At 39.7% G+C, this 24,223-nt stretch overlaps 1 protein-coding gene across 1 annotated transcript in view; it reads right to left on the minus strand.

Moving 5' to 3' along the window:
• Positions 1 to 3,620: 3,620 nt before the first annotated feature.
• Positions 3,621 to 24,223, minus strand: part of selenoi (selenoprotein I) — a 75,752-nt gene continuing 55,149 nt past the window's right edge. The window contains exons 8-10 of the mRNA XM_067984370.1: positions 23,429 to 23,609; positions 14,419 to 14,601; positions 3,621 to 11,803 (exon numbers count right to left, since the gene is read on the minus strand). Of these exons, the coding sequence (XP_067840471.1) occupies positions 11,738 to 11,803; positions 14,419 to 14,601; positions 23,429 to 23,609 (430 nt within the window). The 3' untranslated portion in view covers positions 3,621 to 11,737. The remainder of the gene's footprint in view (positions 11,804 to 14,418; positions 14,602 to 23,428; positions 23,610 to 24,223) is intronic.

A 24,223-nucleotide genomic window follows, 5' to 3' on the forward strand; every position in this document is an offset into this window, starting at 1 on the left:
CGGGCACGGATCTTTCTAGACTCTCCCTCAGAGTCTGTTGTTTCCGTTGCTAGGAGCGCGTGGTTGCTAGGCGACTGCAAGAAACCCCAGTGACGTCCCTCTCCTCGCCGCCGGCCCCGTCCATTGTCCCAGGAGGTTTAACGAACAGGGAGAGAAGTCGCCCGGAGGAGGGAGGCTGCGTGTCGGAGCAGTACAGGGAGCCGAATATGAAACCATTTTCTAGTAAATTCCTCAGTTCATCCAATTGGAAAAAGCCACCGTGCCGCAATGACAAACACCCAACTTCAAATATCTACCTTGAACAGAATGAAGGCCGCTGGTTACCATCGGCTGCTTCTTGGATAATCGGTTCCTAAACTTCTAAAATGGAAAAAGCATACCATAAGTTGGAGGATTTTTTTAAATAATCAATTACACCCCCCCCCCTCCCCTCCATTTGCTTTACTATCTACATAGAAGCATTATTTTTTAAGCTAACTTAAGGCGTGTAATACTTACTGCTAGAAACGACCTACAATGTAAATGCTGAAATTCCAGGAGCTATTGGAAATGGTACAATATAAATATGCTATTACACTGAAATTAGTTCCTACAAGCTCCACAGCCAGAAAAAACATTGTGCTGCCGGAATCCCGAATGTCTGAATGAATATGAACAGATCACTATGTCTTCCTCACTAAGTAACTATATAATTATTCGTTAGCATTGGCTCAATGGTAGCATTCTTCCCTCCAAGGCAGAATGTTGTGGAGATTCAAGTCCCTCTCCGAAACTTAAGTACATAAGCTAGGCTGGTACTCAAGTGCAGTATTGATGGAAGGTGTTTGTGCACTCAAAATACAGGTAGTGTTACCACTAAAGAGCATTGAGTGAAATATTTCAATGCTGACACCAAACTGAACAGGAGTATCCTTCCTACCATCTGAAATGTTAAGAACTTTGTGTCCTAAATTCATCAGGAAAAGCCAAAACCAGTTCTTCGAACATAGTGACCATATTATTCACTTATTTTGATGTACTCCTTAGACAACAAAATTTCAGAGATCACAACAGGACATTTTCTCTGCTGAATTTAGAGAATGGCAAAGCCATTGAAGCAATGTTTTCCACTTAAACAATTGCCTAATCTAAGAACCATGAGAATTCATGTTCATCTGACAAAAATAGGAGTGAGTGATTTAGTTGAGTGATATCCATTAATGGAAATGGCTGAAGAGTCAGCAAATATTTTAAAACAAATACACAAATCACATCTTTTGGCTATGCCGATTCTGAATGGGGGTTCATGGCAATTTAATGTGCAATTCTAGTTACTGTGCATCTCAAAAAAATACTGGTCAATATGATTTTAGGAATAGCAATGAATCACCAAATATGTACGAAAGGAAGAACCTTCAATTTGCAAGATGTATCTGAATACACTGCAGGGTTAAGAACCTCTACTCCGATTCAATCAAGACTGATTAGGCATCGAGGAAGGACACCGGCGTTGCTCATATGACTCTTTTCAGTGAATATTTAGTATTTGGGGAGTGGGTTCAACAGGAAATATTGATTCTTCTTTGTCAAAATGAAATGACTTGCTTCTTTACAATGTTGCTCAACAGAAACATTCAAAAGAGAATTGGATCATTCTTGATTCTGCAACTAGTAAAGGGGATTATGGTTTTAGTGCCAAAATAATTAAAGATAGTAAGAGCCAGGTGATTCCTTTTTCTGATTCCTATTTATAACAGTTAACATTTTGATGAGTGGTCCAAGGTCGCTATATTACCTGATGTAGATCCACAAGTCCTAAAAGGGCAAAGGGAAATATAAATTATACTTCACAGACGTTTTGTGTATTTCTGTAGTGCATCAGCTAAAACCTGATGACCAAAAAGACATCGTTTAATGGAATATAAATACAAAATGCTGGAAATACACAGCTGGTCACTCGGCATCTGTAAAGGGAAATGATTGCCCAAAATGTAATAACCTATCAGAATGAAGCTGTGAGCAATCCTGTAACTGGTGCAGATTTGACACCACCTGCTGTTGGAGGGGGCATTTCTGAAATACCCCAAAACTAACAATACCATCATGTGCATCAAACTTCAGTGAATCCAACTGTGACGAACACAGGCTCTGTCCTCCATAATGTTAACATTTCTACATTAAATGCTTTCATTGAAGTTGTAGCTAGCCAGGATACTGGGTTAAAAAATAGAAGCCATGACTGTTTCTGTTAAAAGGATAAAGGAAAACTTGAGAACCTGCAGGCAAAACATATTTACAAATTTTATCTGGAGACATTATTGTTAATAGCACAGAAATTGGTCTGGTGACATTTGATGGCTTGTTGGTGCATAATATTTTACAAAGAAGGATGACCGATGAGCTGTCTTGAGATGGATATAGTAAACTCAGACAGCCAGGGGATTTTTCATTTCCATGCCACCCAAATGATGTAAATATTATTAGTGGGCTATTGAAGAACTTTTGTTTTCTTCCAACACTTGCCTATTGTGATAGGCTTGGTTTTTGTGGTATCAGAAGCAGCCAGGACCAGGTATAATCACTGAAGCTTTGCCTAATAGTTTTAGTTTACTTAGCCAAACCAGAGTTACATCATGGCAGCAAAGTAGAACTCCATGGAGCTGAAGCATTCAGTTGGAAAAACCGCAAAACAAAGCCTAAGTATTGTGATACTCTTACTTTGGTTCCAGAAAACAGTTTCGAATATCAGTGAGTGGAAAGTTCTCTGTAGCTACTTTACTGGATTTATTTCAGTTATGTACAAGTTTACAACTTGCGATAAATTAAATTTGTAGTTTAGCCTGAAATGCATGTTTTCCCATCTATTGGAGCAATCAGGAGAGTAAGGTGGGCATCCCATGCCTGTTTTTGGTAACTTAAAAAAAAATTAATTGTAGTCCTGTAGCATACTTACTAATTCACTCCACACAAGATTTATAAGTTTCACACCATTGGAGTCATAGGCTTGCACATGGATACTACCCTGTTGCTGTAAGCATGAGTACAGAGTGTTGAAGGAAGCCTGATTTGTATTAGGGCCAACTCAACTATTGCTGCACTCTGAAGTGTCTGACTTCACTAGACCATCACCCAATTATTCCAGCATGAAGATACTGTCTCTCTTCATGAGAGATGTGGCACTGAGAAATGTAGAGCAATTTCAGCACCACTGGACCAAAAATCCCTGCATTTAACTAGCATGGCTGGTTACAAAAATAGAAAAAGAGCAGCTGCGATACTCTGCTTCTTGCTCATCTATGATCTAGTGCATCAAAAAATCCAAGCTCAACTTACGGAAACAATTACAATTCATGAAGTGTTGAAAAACTTTGTTTTTGTTGGCAATGCAGACATTGTGTGTAATTTTGTCAGGTTTAATCATAAGTTTACAGGATGTTTTTCCATGAGTTCAATATCCCTTTAACATACTTCACAGATATTAAGGAACTTGGACACCAGAAATGAAAATATTTTGTATAAAGGACAGTAAAAGGGATGCATTTTTCAATAAAGTGACATATGTAATTGACATAACTTCAGCTATATTCAGTAAACTATCATAGCATGACAATGTTCTATGAAACACAAGATGACAAATCAAGTTGCTATTGTTTTCCAGCTTTATTAAACTTTCACAGTTAGTCTTTACAATAAATAAATACCGTAGTAGCATTTTACAAACTAAATTAAAGCTACCACAGACCTTATCCGACAGCAGACATACATTCTGTTCTGATGGTCACAGGGGAGAGGGAATCTACAACAAAGATTTATTTAACTTCTGCTGAACCAGTGAACAATGACCATTGGCTATGGCACATTCTGTGTGCAATGTGACGTTCCCAGCCAAGTTCAGTTAAAAATGAGATAGGCAGGTTAGCAGTCTGGAATTAGTGCAACCAACTGAATACATAGTTTTGAAGAGGTGGCGTATAGAAAATATGCACGGAGAAAGTTTGTGTCATATTTCCATATATATGTATGAAAGTTCAATGACCTCAGATACATTTTTAAACAGACCATATCTATGCAGTATTTACTTTCTGGGAGCATGATAGGTACTGCCCTGTGCAACAGTACTATAAATTCCTTATTACAATGTAGATTACTTTATGTGCAGAAAACAACAAGCACCTAAAATGTTTTTGTTTAAAAAAACTACTTTTGAAAGCATGTACCAAAAGGACAATATCAAGAAGTTATTGTACCCTACAGAGACCTGCAAAGTGAATGGACCTTGCATCCTATTTTGCTCCATTAAGAGCTTTGAATTATCATCAGATTATATACATCAGACTTTGAAAATAGATGCACTAATTGTGGAATATAAAACCCTGACAATATAAAACAAAATACTGCCCTACATTTCTTGGCTATGCTTGACAGCAAATTCATTTTGTGCTATAGAATGTGTACCACCAAACTGTCTTCATGCAATACAACAGTCTCAATCAGCATATACTTAGTTTTCAGTATCAAATTTGTACAGGTTTTTCAGCATGTACATTTGTACAGTTTACAAATAAGTGTGTGCAGCTTATACTGTATGCTTTCTGGTTAAAGACACTTATTTTTGTACAGAAATAAAGTAATGATCCACAGGAAAGAGAATGTTCTAATAGTATTGACCTTTAGATTAAATATTAGTACCAGTTAGGGTTAGGGTATTAATACCAGATAGTCCTATAGCACTCATCCCATATCGTTTTGCTACTGCTAATAAAAGCTAACGAGGTAGAATGGGTATTTCATGCAACAAAGGCAGCAAGGGTTTCATTAATAAATTGGTCTTCAAAACTACTCTGTATATTCAGAGATTGTAGATGGAGTCAGGGACAAAGGCAGATCAGACATTCAATCCTCATGAAACAATAGTAAACTGTCAGTTTTAGTGTGCTGTATTTTCATACACTACAAGAATAATCTCACAATCAGCTCTTATCAACAGTGTAATCAAGTGAACAGCACCCATTCGAAACACTGTTAACTGCATACTATGATCATTTAATTTCCCAGCTGCATCTCAATTTGACAGGATTGTATTACAAAAATAACAATTTTCAAAGTAACACCAGCCACTTAAGGTAATTTACTGCCAATTTACCACCAAGACCGTAACCACATCATTTTGAAGTACTTTCTGAGCTCCGTCAAAATTCTCCCTTCAAGGCTGACAGCTGTACCTTTAGCACAGAACCTTGCATATTTTTAATAGAGGCTACCTACAACAAGCCAATTAAAAAGTGCAAAAAGCTGAACTGAACTCATTGAAAAATACAATTTAAGGCTATAAAAGCAAATTTTGTGTTGTACAAAAGCTTCTTGTTCTCGAGAGAAACTATTACTGGTTTTAGAAAACAGACATCCCCGATCATAAAAGGAGGTCCTTCTCCAGTAGCACCTAATTAGCAGGTGTAGCAGTTGTACACTGAGGGTCTCTTTGCCACATTAGCTTGGAAAATATCATCCAGTGTGGCAATGCTAGCACTATCCTATTTGCAAACAGTGCTTTTCCTCGCCCATTACAGTTGCATAATTAATAAAACCACTGCAGTTGAGTAAAACATGATCCCAGCCACAACAGATAATATCAGTGTTTAACAGGGGAAATATTACTTAATCTAAAAAAAATTTCAAGATTAAGATGACTTTTTTTTAAAAACTGAATTTCATAACTTTAAAAGACATTTCTGAAAATTGTTTCTGTACACATCCCATCCTTCCCCAAGTATATGGTTTTAGAGTTAGCATTCAAGTATCAGGTAAGGTGCAATGCTAATTTTAACTATTTTTAAACGTTCGTTAGTTAAGTTTGCAGATGACACAAAACTCGGAAATGTAGTAAACAGTGAGAATAGTAACAGACTTCAAGAGGACATAGACAGACTGGTGAAATGGGCAGACACCTGGCAGATGAAATTTAACACAGAAGTGCGAAGTAATACATTTGGGTAGGATGAATGAGGAGAGGCAATATAAACTAAATGGTACAATTTTAAAGGGGGTGCAGGAACAGCGAGACCTGAGAGTGTACATACACAAGTCTTTGAAGGTGGCGGGACAAGTTGAGAATACTGTTAAAAAAGCATACGGGATCCTTGGCTTTATAAATAGATGCAGAGCACAAAAGCAAGGGAATTATGCTAAACCTTTACAAAAACACTGGTTATACCCCAACAGGAGCATTATGGCCAATTCTGGACACCACACTTTAGGAAGTATGTCATGGCCTTAGAGATTTACTAGAATAGTACTAGGGTACCAGGGTTTTAAAGGAAGTAGGTGAGCACATTGCAGATGCCCATACTATTTATTTTTTTACGTGAGTTATGATGATCTGAAATGCAGTGCCTGAAAGGGTGGTGGAAGCAGATTCAATCTAACTTTCAAGAGGGAATTGGATAAATATTTAAAGGGGAAAAATTTGTAGGGCAATGGAGAAAGAGCAGGGGAGTGGAACTAATTGGATAGCTCTTTCAAAGAGCCAGAACAGGCATGATGGGCCAAATGGCCACCTTCTGTGCTGTATCATTCTACGATGGTGATCTGCAGTAATCAGGTTTCTCTGAATTATATGTATGCAAATAATTAAATCAGTTAATAATCACAGATTGAAAATCAGAAGTGCCAAAGAAAATATAAAATAATTTCATGACAATGCAGAGGATGAGTATACCGATAAGGATCCTAAAGCTGGGCATGAGAAGAAACTTGAGAATGAAATTCCTCCCATCAATGTTTAGCATATTTATCAACAAAATAAATTTTCATCCCATTTGTTAATTAAAATACTCGAAACTTAAAACGCAAAAAATTTGCAAGACATTGCCGTACAAACATGAAATTGTTAACATATGTTGATGTAGCCTTGAGAGAGTATGAAAGTCACGAATGTCTTTAAAGTACTTAAGCTTGACAAAAAACCCTATTTGAACTAAATGTGTATACAACACTATCTTTACAAAGGCCACTGGAAAGCCGCATTAAATCCCATTTTACAACCAGTTGACAAGTTTATTTCACTTTTATTATGTGCCTCACCAATAAAACGATGGACAAAATTCAAGCTTGCAGTCTAGTGTTACAGCTATACACTGTTATTAATGCTGCAACTTACAAATGTTTCACTTTACATTGTCAAAATATTTTTAAGAATCTTTTCAATTTATCAGAAGGGTTTGTCAGAATTTAAGATTTTTTACAAGTGTTTAAATTATGTGCCATTTTGTGGAACCCCTCATCAAACAAGCCCCTTCCAAAAAATGCTGCATCTGCAAACCATTTTAGTTTTTCCTAAGAAAGGAAAATTCGTAACTTTGTTGATTAGAGAGGTGCTCAATTTTCCTGAAATATTACCCCTTTCTCAAAGTGAGCTTCATCATATCCCACACTATCATTCACAAACACTATTTATGATTAAAGGGAAAAAAATCAGCAGGCAATTGGTTTTGTAAATCCAGACAGATCCTGAACTAAATTGGCATCCAAGCTTTACATCTTTGCAAATGCAAAATGTACTTTTCTTCTCATACCCCCCCACCCTGTTCCCCATTACACCATTGTAAACTTGTGAAAATATGTAGGAGGAAGAGATGAGACAGAAAATGAGCAACCCCTAACATTCACAGCCTCAGGAAAACACAATGGTGGTAAAAAATTACTGCTGAACACATATCGAAGAGATAAAACTGTAAATAAACATTCAGATTAAGTTACCTGTATGGATAAGAGGTTAAGCATTAATAATTGCATACCATCTCAATGTTTAACTGTAATCAGGCGTCTCTGAATTATACAGTATGTAAATAATTAAATCAGTTAAACAATCATCCACAGATTTAAAAAAAGTCAGTAGTAAGTGAGCAGCAAAGTGGTTTGTTAAATATATTAATAAAATCTGCTTTCAAAGGATAGAAAACAGATCTTGCCATAGTTGAATTCTAATATTACTAGTTTGCCAAAAACATTTGAAGGTCACAATGCAAATTGAACTGAATAAGAACAGTGCACTGGAACATCATGCTTCAAAAGCATGTCACAATCTAGTATACATCTGTCAAGGTTCAACATTATAGAAAGCCTAAAATAATGTGTGTGGAAATAATTTATTTATCAGTCTGATTATACAGGAACTCTGGTACTTTCGGTATATGGAAATAGCCACAATGCACTTTTGGACCCAAAACCACAAAAGGCCACAATAGTTACTGCATCCACTTCATAATTACATATAAAGATGTTTACAGACCTCAGTGCAAAACAACAGTTGAGCTAATTGTGCTAATAGAGAGGGATGTAAACAAAGCCAAAATTTGACCATCAGCCCTTTGCACACAATATTTGAAGTTTTCTAGAAAATTTAGACTGCCACTATGAAAAAAAAACTTTGACAATGTTATTAGGGTGCTCTGTTCTTTCTGCAATATCATGCATGGTTTAAAATGAAACAAAAAGGCCATGAAGAATACTGCAGTCCTCCAAGAAATACCAAAGTCTGGAGGTGAAAATTGCACCTATTTTAGGAAAAAGAAAATAACTAGTATGTAGTGCATGGGGAAAAGGTTCAATACTATCTTTATCTTTATAAATAAAAAAAAAATCAGTTATACAAGTCACCCCCTGTGAGTGCAATAATGTTCACCATTTTTCTCCACACAACATCTAGTTAATAGAATTTTTATTTAAACCTTATTATTTGGGGGGGGGGGAAATTGTACTTTTGCAGGTTACCACTGTGAATTTAATATAAAAATATAGCAAACTCCTGTGATACCAAGAGGCACACAAGCTCTGTGGACACCTCGCCCCCTTACTCAATGCCAGAAAATTTAAGTGCAGAATGCAAGAGAAGAACCCATTTACACTGTCAGAACATGCACATTCTCCAGTAATTCTGTATTTTCCATGTCAGAATTTCATGTTAGTGTACCTATAATATCATGGACCCAGTGTAATTTAAAATAGCCTCTTTACCCACAGAATTCATTAGGACAGCAGTTCCATTTTTCATTAACACGAAGAATGGAAATTGTATTCTGCATATCATTGTACAAAATAATGGCTGGTTGGGAATGAGTCACAGAACGTGTACCTATAACAATCCCAAAACCACTTCAAGATGGTACACACATCAATGCTTTACACCAAACCATCATTATTAATTGATGTTCCACTGGACTCAATTGACATGGTTTAGCGCTTTAAGATGTAAGATGGAGAGGAAAGTAAAAGGAATTTACACAGCTACATGATAGTGACATCATAGCAAACAAATATGGATGCCCTTTAAAATATTGTAGCAATTATGTAAACAGCAGTTGAGAACAGCTACCTTCTGTATGAATTATTCAGTAGATGTTGGAAGCCACACATAATCAGACCCTAGTGGAAATGACACAAAATGTGTTTAAGTCTCTAATATTATACAAGCTGCATGCATTAGTTTCTAACAGTTACCTCTTGAAATTAGATACTGAAAGTTTCCTATAAGGTCTTTCATCCCAATTCCCTACACCTATAGTATACAGACAAGTGATGGTGTCCAGACAACTGGCAGATCAGTCAGACCGTTGTCACCAGACTGGTTTGAACCGATGCACTAACAAGAAGGATCTAATGATCTCGTCTATGAGTTCAAAAAGGGATAAATAAATTACATCCATTGAAAACTGAAGCTGAAAACTTAGAAAAATAATGACATTTGAATATTGAGAGTTGCACCCTTCAGTAAATACAGAATAACCTATTCTAATCTCAAATCATATCTGCCATGGACTCCACAGAACACTGAATATGAACTACAAGTGGGCTTTGAAACTTGGATGGTCGAATTGAACACTTTGATTTACTTATGGTCTGAAGTTCAGCTTCCAACTGATTGAATTACACCAAAGCTGAACTTTAGGTACTCATCCCTAAGAATATTGACAACATATGCACAAAATATCAGAAATAAGCATGTACAAACTACAGTTGAAATATTAACTATGATAAATGAAAAAACATGATTACTCTTATAAATCCACAAAAGGTGAACAAAAAGGCAATATACATCAAGTGGGATTTTTTCCACTTTATTCAAATTTCCCCACTTTAGTACTACAGGTAGTTAAAATGGTCAAACAAAAGGATTTGAAGTCTTTAATAATATGTTAGTACAGGAGTCTAATCAATATTTTTAGGTTCGGAGACAAACTATTGATACAATTGTGGTGTACAGCTACACACACAACTTCTAATTATAAAAGGAAATTGGTGCACTATGCAGTCTTGCAAGCATCTAGTGGAAGATAAATAAACATTTTTAAAAAATCTTTATGGTAAATTAATTTGGGATTAGTTGAATTGTTTTAAACTGAAATTAGAGCCAATTCAAAATGTTTAACACAAATTAGTAAACAAAAAACAAAATATTAGAACTGGCATTATTCTACTGGCCCAAACTATATTTTGAACAGGAATTACGCTGATGTAATATGAAAATGAATATTGCAATGTTTTATTATGGCAAGCTTCACTGGTAAGTGATACAGTACCTCTACAGAAAAGAGACCGTTGACTAAATTGTACTCAACATATAGGAATGATCCATCAAATCAGATTAACAAAAATATGAATTTACACCATAAAGCAGGACTGTCTGAACATTCCCCCCACTGTAGTGCAATTGCTAAAATGTGAAAATCCATAGAATATGTTCATTGCCTTTCCTAAACAGAGTTTAGGTACAATACCTGTGGTTCTGCACCTAAACTAAACACAATTACTGCCAGTCATGCTTGTTCCTTCCAAGTATACCTTGCCCTGAGACTTTTAGTATACTCTTCATTCAAGCACAATCCTCCATTGAAGAAAACTAGAATTTATAGTAGAAAATCGGCATGCATTCACCACCACAAAACTGAATATTTGAAACAAATGAAAAAAGTGAAAACAGCAATTTAAGAGGTTTTGATTTGTTTCTGATAATCAACAATGTTTAAAAACTACTTCACATTTTCATTCAATTCCCTTAGCAAATTTTATAATTTACTCATTCAAAAAAGCCTTCTTTAAATACATGCTTCAAATATGGACCGTGGCAAAATCCAACATACTAGGCTCTCATACTATTCCCTCTTTTTAAAAACCTGCAAATTCCAACATTAGCAGCTTTGCTCAATTGGACTATAAAGGCAAGTGAACATTCAGTCTCTCTAGTATTATAAGCAAGATGGAATTGTCTTTCAAAACACGTGTTTAAGAAAAAAAAGTGGACAGAACTTCCAATGAGTAAGTTACAAAAGCATAATCGCATTGCCCAAGGACTAGCTTGTGAATCTGTAAAACAGAAGTCTGTTGAAATGTTTACTAGCCTGTTTTCTTGGATACCAGCTACCTTCTACTTTATTAAAGATTGAATGGTATAATAGAACTTTAATGAAGGGAGCATCACACCAAAAGAAAATCCAGTGCCAGACAGTTGCACACAATCTCTGCTTGTGCACAGTTAATGTCTATTTAAATACTTAATTGAGTTATTAAACCTTTGTTATCAGTAAATCTCTTATAAAACAATATTTTAATACTTATAAAGGGACCATCTGAATCTTCTGTTTTCTACTGGTGGTGGTGGTGGGCACAGTTTGCAGTGATGGCTGAAGCATTCATAGGCTGTTGGAATGGTCATTCTTTACAGTACTTCAGAAGCCTGCAAGCCAATTTTCTCTTCCTCCTCTAGTCATTCTGTATTCGGTTTCTTCAGGGAGAAGGCGTAAATGTTAAAATGTTTGCTCAGCTGATTCACCTGTGTAAAATAAAACAATACTGTATTCAAGTTAAAATAAGAGGATTTTTTTCACTTCCATGGAAAGTGACACTTATCTAATTCCTGTATCTATTTTCAATTCCAAGGTGTATTGGGTGATTAGTGGTGCTCTTCTTTCATTGTGAAACTACTTGGAGCTCTTTACCCATTCACCGATTGAGCAATTTTTATTAAGTCGATTTTTGGTCATTCTTTTTTTTTTATTATTCGTTCATGGGATGTGGGCGTCGCTGGCGAGGCCAGCATTTATTGCCCATCCCTAATTACCCTTGAGAAGGTGGTGGTGAGCCACCTTCTTGAACCTCTGCAGTCCATGCTTGCAACGCTTCCCTTACCCTTCCCATATCTTATCCCTTCCACGACAATCAATTTTATCACACTTGTGTTTGTTACGTCACCAGTTAAAATCTATCATGCTTCCCTGGGAACAAACGTGTTTTATTTATTCTCCTACATACATGCCCCATAGCCACCACATGGGAACCAAGGATACAGATACAAGACAAGGACATAATCCAAAGAACAAAAGCACAGACACAGAAATTCCTTTAAAGTAGAAGCACTTCCTATCCCAAAGAGAAAAAACACTCCAAATATTTAACTGGTCGCAACAAGAAAAGGTACCTGATGAAAACTAAAATAAATCATTGGAACGCTTTCCCAATGACTGGTGATGTTAATCAGAAACATCAATAGAGAGAGCTTGATTTTCTTTTTTAAATTTCTACTTAATTTAAGACCAACAATTTACAACACATCTCCAATGAAACCGGATGTCAAGATTATGCATCAGAAATGAGCATCTTATAGCTCCTTCACTAATTTTGAAGTAGGCAACTGAATACAACCATTTCATGGAGGGCTGAACAGAACCAAAGGAAATGTCAAAAACAAAGGAAGATTCAACACAGCAAAGATGCAAATAAATTGGAAATCTACTTCTCACACAGAGGCAAAATATATAGCTTTAAGTGGGAGAACAAGGAAGAGAGGAAAAAGGAAAGTGAGAAAGCAAAGGGAAGACCATAAATTGCATTATCAAGTTTGGACAGTAGTGGGGTTTAACCCAGTCCAAATAGATATAATGCAAGTCTGCGTTCTCTACGAGCTATAAAGATTCTATACTAAATGAAGCAAGTGCAGATTCACAACACAATACAGACAACTAACAACACTAAACAGAGTGTGCACAGACACATGTTGGGGAAAAAAAGTGTTCCATCTCTCAACACTGACTTTCTCCACTTAAAAATTGCACTTAATAGTAATTGCAAGGTATTAAACACCTTATCTATTTTGGACATCCAACATTAGAATGACATAGATAAGTGTGAGGTGGTGCATTTTGTTTGGAGAAAGGAAGCCACTTACTCCTTGGAAAACAAGAGCCTAAATGGGGTAGAGGAGCAAAGGTATCTAGGGGTACAGATTCACAGGTCATTAAAAGTAGCAACACAGGTTAAAAAAGGCCATAAAAAATGCAAACAAAGTACTGGGGTTCATTTCCAGAGGAATAGATTTGAAAAGCAGAGAAATTATGTTAAACTTGTATAGAACCTTGGGTAGACCACACTTGGAGTACTGAGAACAGTTCTTGTCTCCATATTACAAAAAGGATATAGAGACACTGGAAAAGATGCAAAAAAGATTTATACCGATGATGCCAGAACCAAGAGGTTATACCTATCACAAAAAACTGAATAGACTGGGGCTCTTTTCTCTAGAAAAGAGATGGCTACGGGGTGACCTAATAGAGGTCTTTGAAATTGTGGATGGTTTTGGTAGGGTAGATGTAGAGTGGATGTTTCCACTTGGAGAGTCCAAAACTAGAGGTCACAAATATAAGATAATCACTAATAAATCAAAGAAGGAATTCAGGAGAAACTTCTTTACCTAGAGAGTGGTTAGAATGTGGAACTTGCTACCACATAGAGTAATTGAGGCAAATAGCATAGATGCATTTAAGGGGAAACTGGATAATAAGTACATGAGTGAGAAAGAAATATTGATAGAGTTAAATGAAGTAGAGAGGGAGGAGGCTCGCGTGGAGCATAAACATCAGCATGGACCAGTTGGGCCGAATAGCCTGCTTCTTTGTAAATTCTATGTAATTCTCGGTTACACTGTAGCACTGTTGGATGCTAAGTAAAACGCTCCAGTCTGTTTCAGCATGCCTTAACACAAACAGCCCCAACTTCACTAGTGTGCATTTTTCCCACTTCCTACACAAAACCATCTCAGAGATAGTTACTCTGTACTGGATTATGGGTAGCCTTTTAGAGAGGTCACACGCACAATGAACAGACCGTCATGACAGACAGCAAAGAGAGAACACTTTCATCCTATCATTCTGAACCAGCTTCTGAGCTCCAGAAGTGAAACCCACTAAGCCATCCAGCATCTATTAAATTAAAATAGAAAAGCTGCAAATATACAGTTCAATCATTATCTGTAAAGAGGGTTTGACATTTTGGGTGTTTACCCTTGAATAGAATTGCCTTTTAAAGCTACAGTGTCCTTATATACTACAATTAAAGTAACTACTGCATAACTAGAAACACAAAAAGTGGCAAAATTACTCCAAATTTACTCACCACACATACTCCGTAGTGAATATGTGAGAGGGTTATTACTGTAGTCAAAACAATGAGAAGATAATATTCTTTGTCCTGTATGATACCAGAGATCACAAAGATCACACCTCCAGCCAATGGCAGTAGAAGCCAGCTGAGGGGCTGACAGCGTGTGTTACTCATCTGGCAAACTATGAGTTTGCACTGCAAAGTAGAGGAAGACAAGCAAGTTAGTCATTTATACAAATAAAGGACCAGGGTTTATTATTTAATAATCCTAGCAATTTATTAATATTTTCAAATGATTTCAAATAGTAAAACAACATTGGGAGCATTCCCTGGCCAGGATCTATACCTTAGCCAATTGAAACATGCACTTAATGTGCTGTTGGTGGGACTTGGCTGTTCACAAATTGTCTGCTGCATTTGCCAGTACAATCGTGACTGCACTTCAAAACTGTTTTGGCATATTAAGGTACTGTATAAATGCAACTTTCTTACTGGGAATAGTTTATGGAAACAAGAAGTGTTTGTTGAATATTGTGTTTATTTCTTGCACATATAGTAAAGACAGTAATTGAGATGTATGCAATCTCTATTTAATGATAAACAATCCAAACACAAATTTTCTGCTTTAGTTATAAACCAAGATTGCAGATTTCCAGCTACATTTAAGCAAAAAAGCAGACTTGAGTTAAAATATTAAAAATGAAAAACAAAAGTGCAGTTACTTCAATTAAGGATACCTGTGTGCTGCCACATTTAAACAAGCAGCACTAACCAGATAATACACTTGTTTGTTGTTGAGTTCATGGTTTGTTTCAAAATGTCACATTGAGTGATAGCAGCAGTAGAAAACAGTAACATGATACAGCTCAAATTGAAAGTGATCGTGAAAAATTGTCATATTGGTCTAATGACATCAATTGTATTAAATCTATTAAATTGACTGGCTGTTTAGTGTTGTTAATGTCAGCTATCTAAAGAATCTAATCCTAAATTAATCTCACCAATTTATATCAATTTCAGACACTGATCTCAACTGTAAATTTATCAGTTAATGTTGAATTACTGAGACATAACTGAACTGCCTTTATAACCTTTTACTTATTTTGTAAATAAACTCTACAAATTATTTGCATACTCAATATTTAAGTACCACTAATTGCGTTTGAGGGTAAGAAATAGTTGATGTATATAACTTGTTATCTGACTTTTCATGATTTGGCAAGAAACTGTTAATTACTCAGTAGCTTGTATGTATTCTAACTGGAGATTGCTAAAGTGAAGGCTAATATAATTCAAACTGGTTGATGCAAAACAGTTTGTCAAGCATTATTTGGGCTTTATTCACTCCGAGCCATAAACTGGGTTATAAACCCCTGACGGCTCCTTCACAAGGAGCTCAGGTGAAGGGGTTAAGGATTCATCTGGTGTCCTTGAGAAATATTCTTGTCAGGGTACATATCCCAGTGTTCTTCAACCCACATGACTCTCCTTTTCCGTGCCAATTAAAGATAATCACAGATCAAGTTGCCTAAATGAGCACTAGCGAGCAAACCTTGTCTTCTGCCATCAAAGACTTTATTAGGGGAAGATTTCCTGGAAACCATTGTAATTTGTATTAGAGAAACTAACAAATTAGTTACTTTCCCATTCATTAAAAGATAATCCAACATTTAAAAAGTACAAGCATCCAAGCTGACCCATATTTGTGATTGTTGATAATTCTTCCTACTGGCAAACAGTTCTAAAACTGGGTAAGCCTGTGTTGAACAGGTAAATGAGGTATCCAAAATACTGAGCGGCCCACATACAACAAATGTCCATGGGTCAAAAAAAAGGTCTCTCAAGTGGATAGTGTAAGATAATGGTGAACAAATCTCTCCTTGTTAGCAAAAATTAACCACTCCGAAGACAGACACACCTGGTGGGTATGGAACAGCATTGTGAAAGCCCATCAAGGTTAGCTATACGGTTTGAAGTTGTGCACCACCTGAATTCTGTGAACATGCCTTGTTTCAATAAATCCTGCAATGCAAGTTCTCAGCCTCTCTAAAATATACACGTTAACCAGCGCAAGAAACAGTCAAGATTGTACTTCAATACCACGTTCTAGCACCCACCACATCAGGGACCAGGATAAGTACGGGCTACTTGTGTTATCCTCAACTGGAAATTGATTGAGGCACCAAGGAAGTTCAGAGAACCTTTCATTCAGCACTGCAAAGATGGCTGCCATCAGTCCTACAACTTGCAGACAATGCTTTGAATTATCTTACTCTCAAATAAGAGACACACCCCAGCCTGAAGCATGAAAAGTAACCAACTGGCAGGGAGACTTCCCAGAGATTTATGGAATTGGCAGTTAAGATCACACAACCCTGCTTTGGTTCTAATTGTGAACAACCAATGATCAATCATCTAAATAGGAATCGATGTGCAAGTGTTGCAACCCAGCCAATTCTCATCTACATGCTGCACCTTGGCGACAGCATCTGAAAATAAGTCAGGTCCCACGTGTACGCTGACGACACGCAGCTCTATCTCACCACCACCTCTCTCGGCCCCTCCACTACCTCTGATTTGTCACGCAGTTTGTCTGACACCCAGTGCTGGATGAGCAGAAATTTCCTCCAACTAAGTATTGGGAAGACTGAAGCCACTGTTTTCGGCCCCCACCACAAACTCCGTTCCCTGGCCACCAACTCCATCCCTCTCCCCGGTCACTGTCTGAGGCTGAACCAGACTGTTCACAACCTTGGCGTCTTCTTTGACTTCCAATGCCATATTCACTGCATCACCAAGGCCGCTTACTTACACCTCGAACATCAGCCATCTCTGCCCACCTCAGCTCATCTGCTGCTGTAGCTCTCATCCATGTCTTTGTTACCTCGAGACTTGACACTTCCAATGCTCTCCTGGCTGGCCTCCCACCTTGCATCCTCCATAAACTTGAGCTCATCCAAAACTCTGCTGCCCATATCCTAACTCGCATCAAGCCCGTGCTTGTTGACCTACATTGGCACCCAGTCTGGCAATGCCTCGATTTTAAAATTCTCATCCTTGTTTTCAAATCCCTACATGGTGTCGCCCTTCCTTATCTCTGTAACCTCCTTCAGCCCAACAACCCTCTGAGATCTCTGAGCTTCTCCAATTCTGGCCTCTTGTGTAGCCCCGATTTTAATCATTCCACCATTGGCGGCCATGCCTTCAGCTGCCGAGGCCCTGAGCTCTGAAACTGCCTCCCTGAACCTCTCCACTTTTCTCTCCTCCTTTAAGACACTCCTTAAAACCTACCTCTTTGACCAAGCTTTTGGTCACCTGTCCTAATATCTCATGTTGCTCGGTGTCAAATTTTGTTTGATAATGCTTCGGTGAAGCGCCTTGGGACATTTTACTACATTAAAGGCACTATATAAATGAATCACAGAATCATAGAAAATTTACAGCACAGAAGGAGGCCATTTGGCCCATCGTGTCCACACCAGAGGTACTTTTTAAAATGAGTTGAGTGTTTCTGCCTCTACCACCCTTTCAGGCAGTGGGTTTCAGACCCTTACCAACCTCTGGGTGAAAAAAATGTTCCTCTCTAATCCTTCTACCAATCACTTTGAATCTATGCCCCCTGGTTATTGACCTCTCTGCTAATGGAAATAGGTCCTTCCTATCCACTCTATCGAGGCTCCTCATAATTTTGTACACCTCGTCCTCACCAATCTACCTGTCGCAAATGCATCTGTCCATGACAGTATTGGTAGGAGTGACCACCGCACAGTCCTCGTGGAGATGAAGTCCCGTCTTCGCACTGAGGACACCATCCAACGTGTTGTGTGGCACTACCACTGTGCTAAATGGGATAGATTCAAAACAGATCGAGCAGCTCAAAACTGGACATCCATGAGGCACTGCGGGCCATCAGCAGAATTGTATTCCAGCACAATCCATAACCTCACGGCCCGGCATATTCCTCACTCCACCATTACCAACAAGCCAGGGGATCAACCCTGGTTCATTGAGGAATGTAGAAGAGCATGCCAGGAGCAGCACCAGGCGTACCTAAAAATGAGGTGCCAACCTGGTGAGGCTACAACTCAGGACTACATGCATGCTAAACAGCGGAAGCAACATGCTATAGACAGAGCTAAGCGATTCCACAACCAACGGATCAGATCAAAGCTCTGCAGTCCTGCCACATCCAGTCGTGAATGGTGGTGGACAATTAAACAACTAACGGGAGGAGGAGGCTCTGCAAACATCCCCATCCTCAATGACGGCGGAGTCCAGCACGTGAGTGCAAAAGACAAGGCTGAAGCATTTGCAACCATCTTCAGCCAGAAGTGCCGAGTGGATGATCCATCTCGGCCTCCTGCCGATATCCCCACCATCAAGGAAGCCAGTCTTCAGCCAATTCGATTCACTCCACGTGATATCCAGAAATGGCTGAGTGCACTGGATACAGCAAAGGCGATGGGCCCCCGACAACATCCCAGCTGTAGTGCTGAAGATTTGTGCTCCAGAACTAGCTGCACCTCTAGCCAAGCTGTTCCAGTATAGCTACAACACTAGCATCTACCCGACAATGTGGAAAATTGCCCAGGTATGTCCTGTCCACAAAAAGCAGGACAAATCCAATCCGGCCAATTACCGCCCCATCAGTCTACTCTCAATCATCAGCCAAGTGATGGAAGGTGTCGTCGACAGTGCTATCAAGCGGCACTTACTCACCAATAACCTGCTCACCGATGCTCAGTTTGGGTTCCGCCAGGACCACTCAGCTCCAGACCTCATTACAGCCTTAGTCCAAACATGGACAAAAGAGCTGAATTCCAGAGGTGAGGTGAGAGTGACTGTCCTTGACATCAAGGCAGAATTTGACCGAGTGTGGGACCAAGGAGCCCGAGTAAAATTGAAGTCAATGGGAATCAGGGGGAAAACTCTCCAGTGGCTGGAGTCATACCTAGCACAAAGGAAGATGGTAGTGGTTGTTGGAGGCCAATCATCTCAGCCCCAGGACATTGCTGCAGGAGTTCCTCAGGGCAGTGTCCTAGGCCCAACCATCTTCAGCTGCTTCATCAATGACCTTCCCTCCATCATAAGGTCAGAAATGGGGATGTTCGCTGATGACTGCACAGTGTTCAGTTCCATTCGCAACCCCTCAAATAATGAAGCAGTCCGAGCTCACATGCAGCAAGACCTGGACAACATCCAGGCTTGGGCTCATAAGTGGCAAGTAACATTCGCGCCAGACAAGTGCCAGGCAATGACCATCTCCAACAAGAGAGAGTCCAACCACCCCCCCTTGACATTCAACGGCATTACCATCGCCGAAACCTCCACCATCAACATCCTGGGGGTCACCATTGACCAGAAACTTAACTGGACCAGCCATATAAATACAGTGGCTACGAGAGCAGGTCTGCGGTGAGTGACTCACCTCCTGACTCCCCAAAGCCTTTCCACCATCTACAAGGCACAAGTCAAGAGTGTGATGGAATACTCTCCATTTGCTTGGATGAGTGCGGCTCCAACAACACAAGCTCGACACCATCCAAGATAAAGCAGCCCGCATGATTGGCACCCCATCCACCACCCTAAACATTCACTCCCTTCACCACCGGTGCACTGTGGCTGCAGTGTGTACCATCCACAGGATGCAATGCAGCAACGCGCCAAGGCTTCTTCGACAGCACCTCCCAAACCCGCGACCTCTACCATCTAGAAGGACAAGAGCAGCAGGCAAATGGGAACAACACCACCTACACGTTCCCCTCCAAGTCACACACCATCCCGACTTGGAAACATATCACCATTCCTTCATCGTCGCTGGGTCAAAATCCTGGAACTCTCTTCCTAACAGCACTGTGGGAGAACCGTCACCACATGGACTGCAGCGGTTCAAGAAGGCGGCTCACCACCACCTTCTCAAGGGCAATTAGGGATGGGCAATAAATGCTGGCCTCGCCAGCGACGCCCACATCCCGTGAACGAATTTTTTAAAAATTAAATCACCCCTCAGCCTCCTCTGTTCCAAAGAGAACAACCCCAGCCTATCCAATCTTTTCATGCACAAGTTCGAGCAGGACTTCTTCACTGCACAGGACCTCCAACCAACGCTATACACCAGATACATCGACGACATTTTCTTTCTATGGACCCACGGCGAAGAATCACTAAAGAGACTACACGATAATATCAACAAGTTCCATCCCACCATCAAGCTCACCATGGACTACTCCTCAGAATCAGTTTCTTTCTTGGACACACGAATCTCCATCAAAGACGGGCACCTCAGCACCTCACTCTACCGCAAGCCCACGGACAACCTCACGATGCTCCACTTTTCCAGCTTCCACCCTAACCACGTCAAAGAGGCCATCCCCTATGGACAGGCCCTGCGAATACACAGGATCTGCTCAGACGAGGAGGAACGCGATGGACACCTACAGACGCTGAAAGACGCCCTAGTAAGAACGGGATATGACGCTCGACTCATCGATCGACAGTTCCGACGGGCCACAGCAAAAAATCGCGTAGACCTCCTCAGAAGACTAACACGGGACGCAACCAACAGAGTACCCTTCGTCGTCCAGTACTTCCCCGGAGCGGAGAAACTACGCCATGTTCTCCCCAACCTTCAACATGTCATCAATGACGACAAACACCTCGCTATGGCCATCCTCACACCTCCACTACTTGCCTTTAAACAGCCACCCAACCTCAAACAGACCATCGTTCGCAGCAAATTACCTAGCTTTCAGGAGAACAGCGTCCACACCACACAACCTTGCCACGGTAACCTCTGCAAGACATGCCAGATCATCGACACAGATACCACCATCACACGAGAGGACACCACCCACCAGGTGCATGGTTCATACTCCTGTGACTCGGCCAACGTTGTCTACCTCATACATTGCAGGAAAGGATGCCCCAGAGCATGGTACATTGGCGAGACCATGCAGACGCTGCGACAACGGATGAACGGACACCGCACAACAATCGCCAGACAGGAGGGTTCCCTCCCAGTCGGGGAACACTTCAGCAGTCAAGGACATTTAGCCACCGACCTTCGGGTAAGCGTACTCCAAGGCGGCCTTCAAGACACACGACAACGCAAAATTGTTGAGCAGAAATTGATAGCCAAGTTCCGCACCCATGAGGACGGCCTCAACCGGGATCTTGGGATCATGTCACGCTACACGTAACCGCACCAGCAAACAATATAACGGGTCAATTGCTGTCTTTTCCTTTCAGATGTTTCTATGTTTCTGCCTCTCTCTCTGTTTTTTTTGTTCTGGCCGTTTGTATATTCGGTGGCCCTGTAGGTAACACCTATCTGTCTGAACGCTTTGGTTGCCTTGGCAATGGGCAGTTGAAGACTATCTGTAATCACCAGGTATTGTTCTGTGATTTATAAATGCGAGAGGTTCGAGGATTTCTTGACATTCACCTGAGGAAGGAGGAAGCCTATGAAAGCTTGTGAATTTTAAAATAAAATTGTTGGACTATAACTTGGTGTTGTAAAATTGTTTACAATTATCCAATCTTTCCTCATAGCTAAAATTCTTGCAAATCTCTTCTGTACCCTCTCTAGTCCAATCACATCTTTCCTGTAATGTGGTGACCAGAACTGTACGCAATACTCTAGCTGTGGCCTAACTAGTGTTTTAAGCAGTTCCAGCATAACCTTCCTGCTCTTATATTCTATGCCTCGGCTAATAAAGGAAAGTATTCCATATGCCTGCTTAACTGCCTCATCTACCTGTTCTGGTACCTTCAGGGATCTGGACATGTGCTCCAAGGTCCCTCACTTCCTCTACACCTTTCAGTATCCTCCCATTTATTGTGTACTCCCATGGCTTGTTTGCTCTCCCCAAATGCATTACCTTGCACTCCTCTTAATTGAATTCCATTTGCCACTTTTCTGCCCACCTAACCAGTCCATTGATATCTTCCTACAGTTTACAGCTTGACTCCTCACTTTCAACCACACGGCCAATTTTTGTATCATCTGCAAACTTCTTAATCATGCCCCCTACATTTAAGTCCAAATTATTAATATATATCACAAAAAGCAAGGGACCCAGTACTGAGCCTTGCGGAACCCCACTGGAAACAGCCTTCCAGTCACAAAAACACCCGTCGACCATTACCCTTTACTTTCTGCCACTGAGCCAATTTTGGATCCAACTTGCCACTTTCCCTTGGACACCATGGGCTTGTACTTCTTTGACCAGTCTGCCATGTGAGACCTTGTCAAGAGCCTTGCTAAAATCCATGTAGACTCTGTCAAATGCACTACCCTCATCGATCCTCCTTGTTACCGCCTCAAAAAATTCAATCAAGTTAGTCAGACATGACTTTCCCTTAACAAATCCACGCTGACTGTCCTTGATTAATCTGTGCCTTTCTAAGTGGTGGTTTATCCTGTCCCTCAGAATTGATTCCAATAACTTGCCCACCACAGAGGTTAGACTGACTGGCCCATAATTACTCGGTCTTTCCCTCGCTCCCTTTTTAAACAATGGTATAACGTTAGCAGTCCTCCAATCCTCTGGAACCATGCCTGTATCCAGTGAGGATTGCAAGTTATTGTTGTTGTAGATGGGTTGCAGCCATAGACAACCATTTCATAAATACTTTGTCAGCAGAAGTAAAGCTGAAATAGAAATGTTATGATTGCTTTCAATCATGTCATTAGAGAAAAAAAATTACTACAGTACATTTAGGTTTCTACAGGTTTATTTCCTCCTCAAAAAGTCCAGTCGCGATATAACAGAATTTGAATATAGAATGGCCATAGAACGGTCTACATCTATTAACTGCTACCCCAGTAGTGCCACTGTTTGAACTGCGAAATAAAGGAGTGCTATGCAAATTAAATGGCTGGCCAACTTGGTTGCTGCCATGTATTTCTTGGTAGCCAGTGTAAGAGCAAGATCTACACACTTAGGAACAAGTTGTCTAAGTTCCCCTCATTCATGGATGATAAGAAATCCTACAAATAATTTGTATGAGCTGATCTTACCGTAATATTAGAAAACGCTGTGCCAACCAGAAAGTATAATATTCTTGGATGTTTCTCTATAATATCGTATGGTGATGTACAGACCCAGAGGGTGCAAAGACTGAAAAGCAATACTGGTGAGATGAATGGCAACATTGCTTCATAAAAGGAGTGCTGCTTCAGGGTGTTAGACCTATATGCCCTAAGAATTAAGGACAACACAGTTAATTAAAAGAGTGAGACTCTTTGGATAGAGTTATTCAAATTGCTTAGGAAATGCAAAAAATTTGTAATGCTATGTTTATAATACATTGCTTTACCATGCAATACAGCACACAACACTTCATAAATCCAAACTTTCAGCTCAAAACAGACATCTAAAATGATACCACCACCCCTCTCCTACCCACAAAGTTTTACACTACTTTTACAGTTAGACATTATTTTGCAAAACTCAAGTTTCCATGGCATTTCTATCCTTGAATGTGCTTAAAGACACACAGGCTGAGGATTGCAGATGCAACAAATCATCCAATATAATATCTTCATAGCTAATCTCAAAAGCTTTTGGAATCACAGACCCCTTCGCTAGGTAAATACATGCCTCAAATTCAGCATCGTCCATGTCATGAGATGCACAAGTTCTCTAATGCATCATTAAATAGCATTAAGAATACAACAGCCTTAAAATGGGCAGCATCATTTCTCGCCATTTTTAAAAAAATACTTTTTTCCCCCCTTTCTCTAGGTCTCTCTATGCTGCACGTAAAACCCCAGCCAAGAGCTTGATAGCGAGCCTGCTCCCAAGCCTTTTGT

Source organism: Heptranchias perlo, chromosome 5 (assembly GCF_035084215.1).
Source record: "Heptranchias perlo isolate sHepPer1 chromosome 5, sHepPer1.hap1, whole genome shotgun sequence".
NCBI lineage: Eukaryota > Metazoa > Chordata > Chondrichthyes > Hexanchiformes > Hexanchidae > Heptranchias > Heptranchias perlo.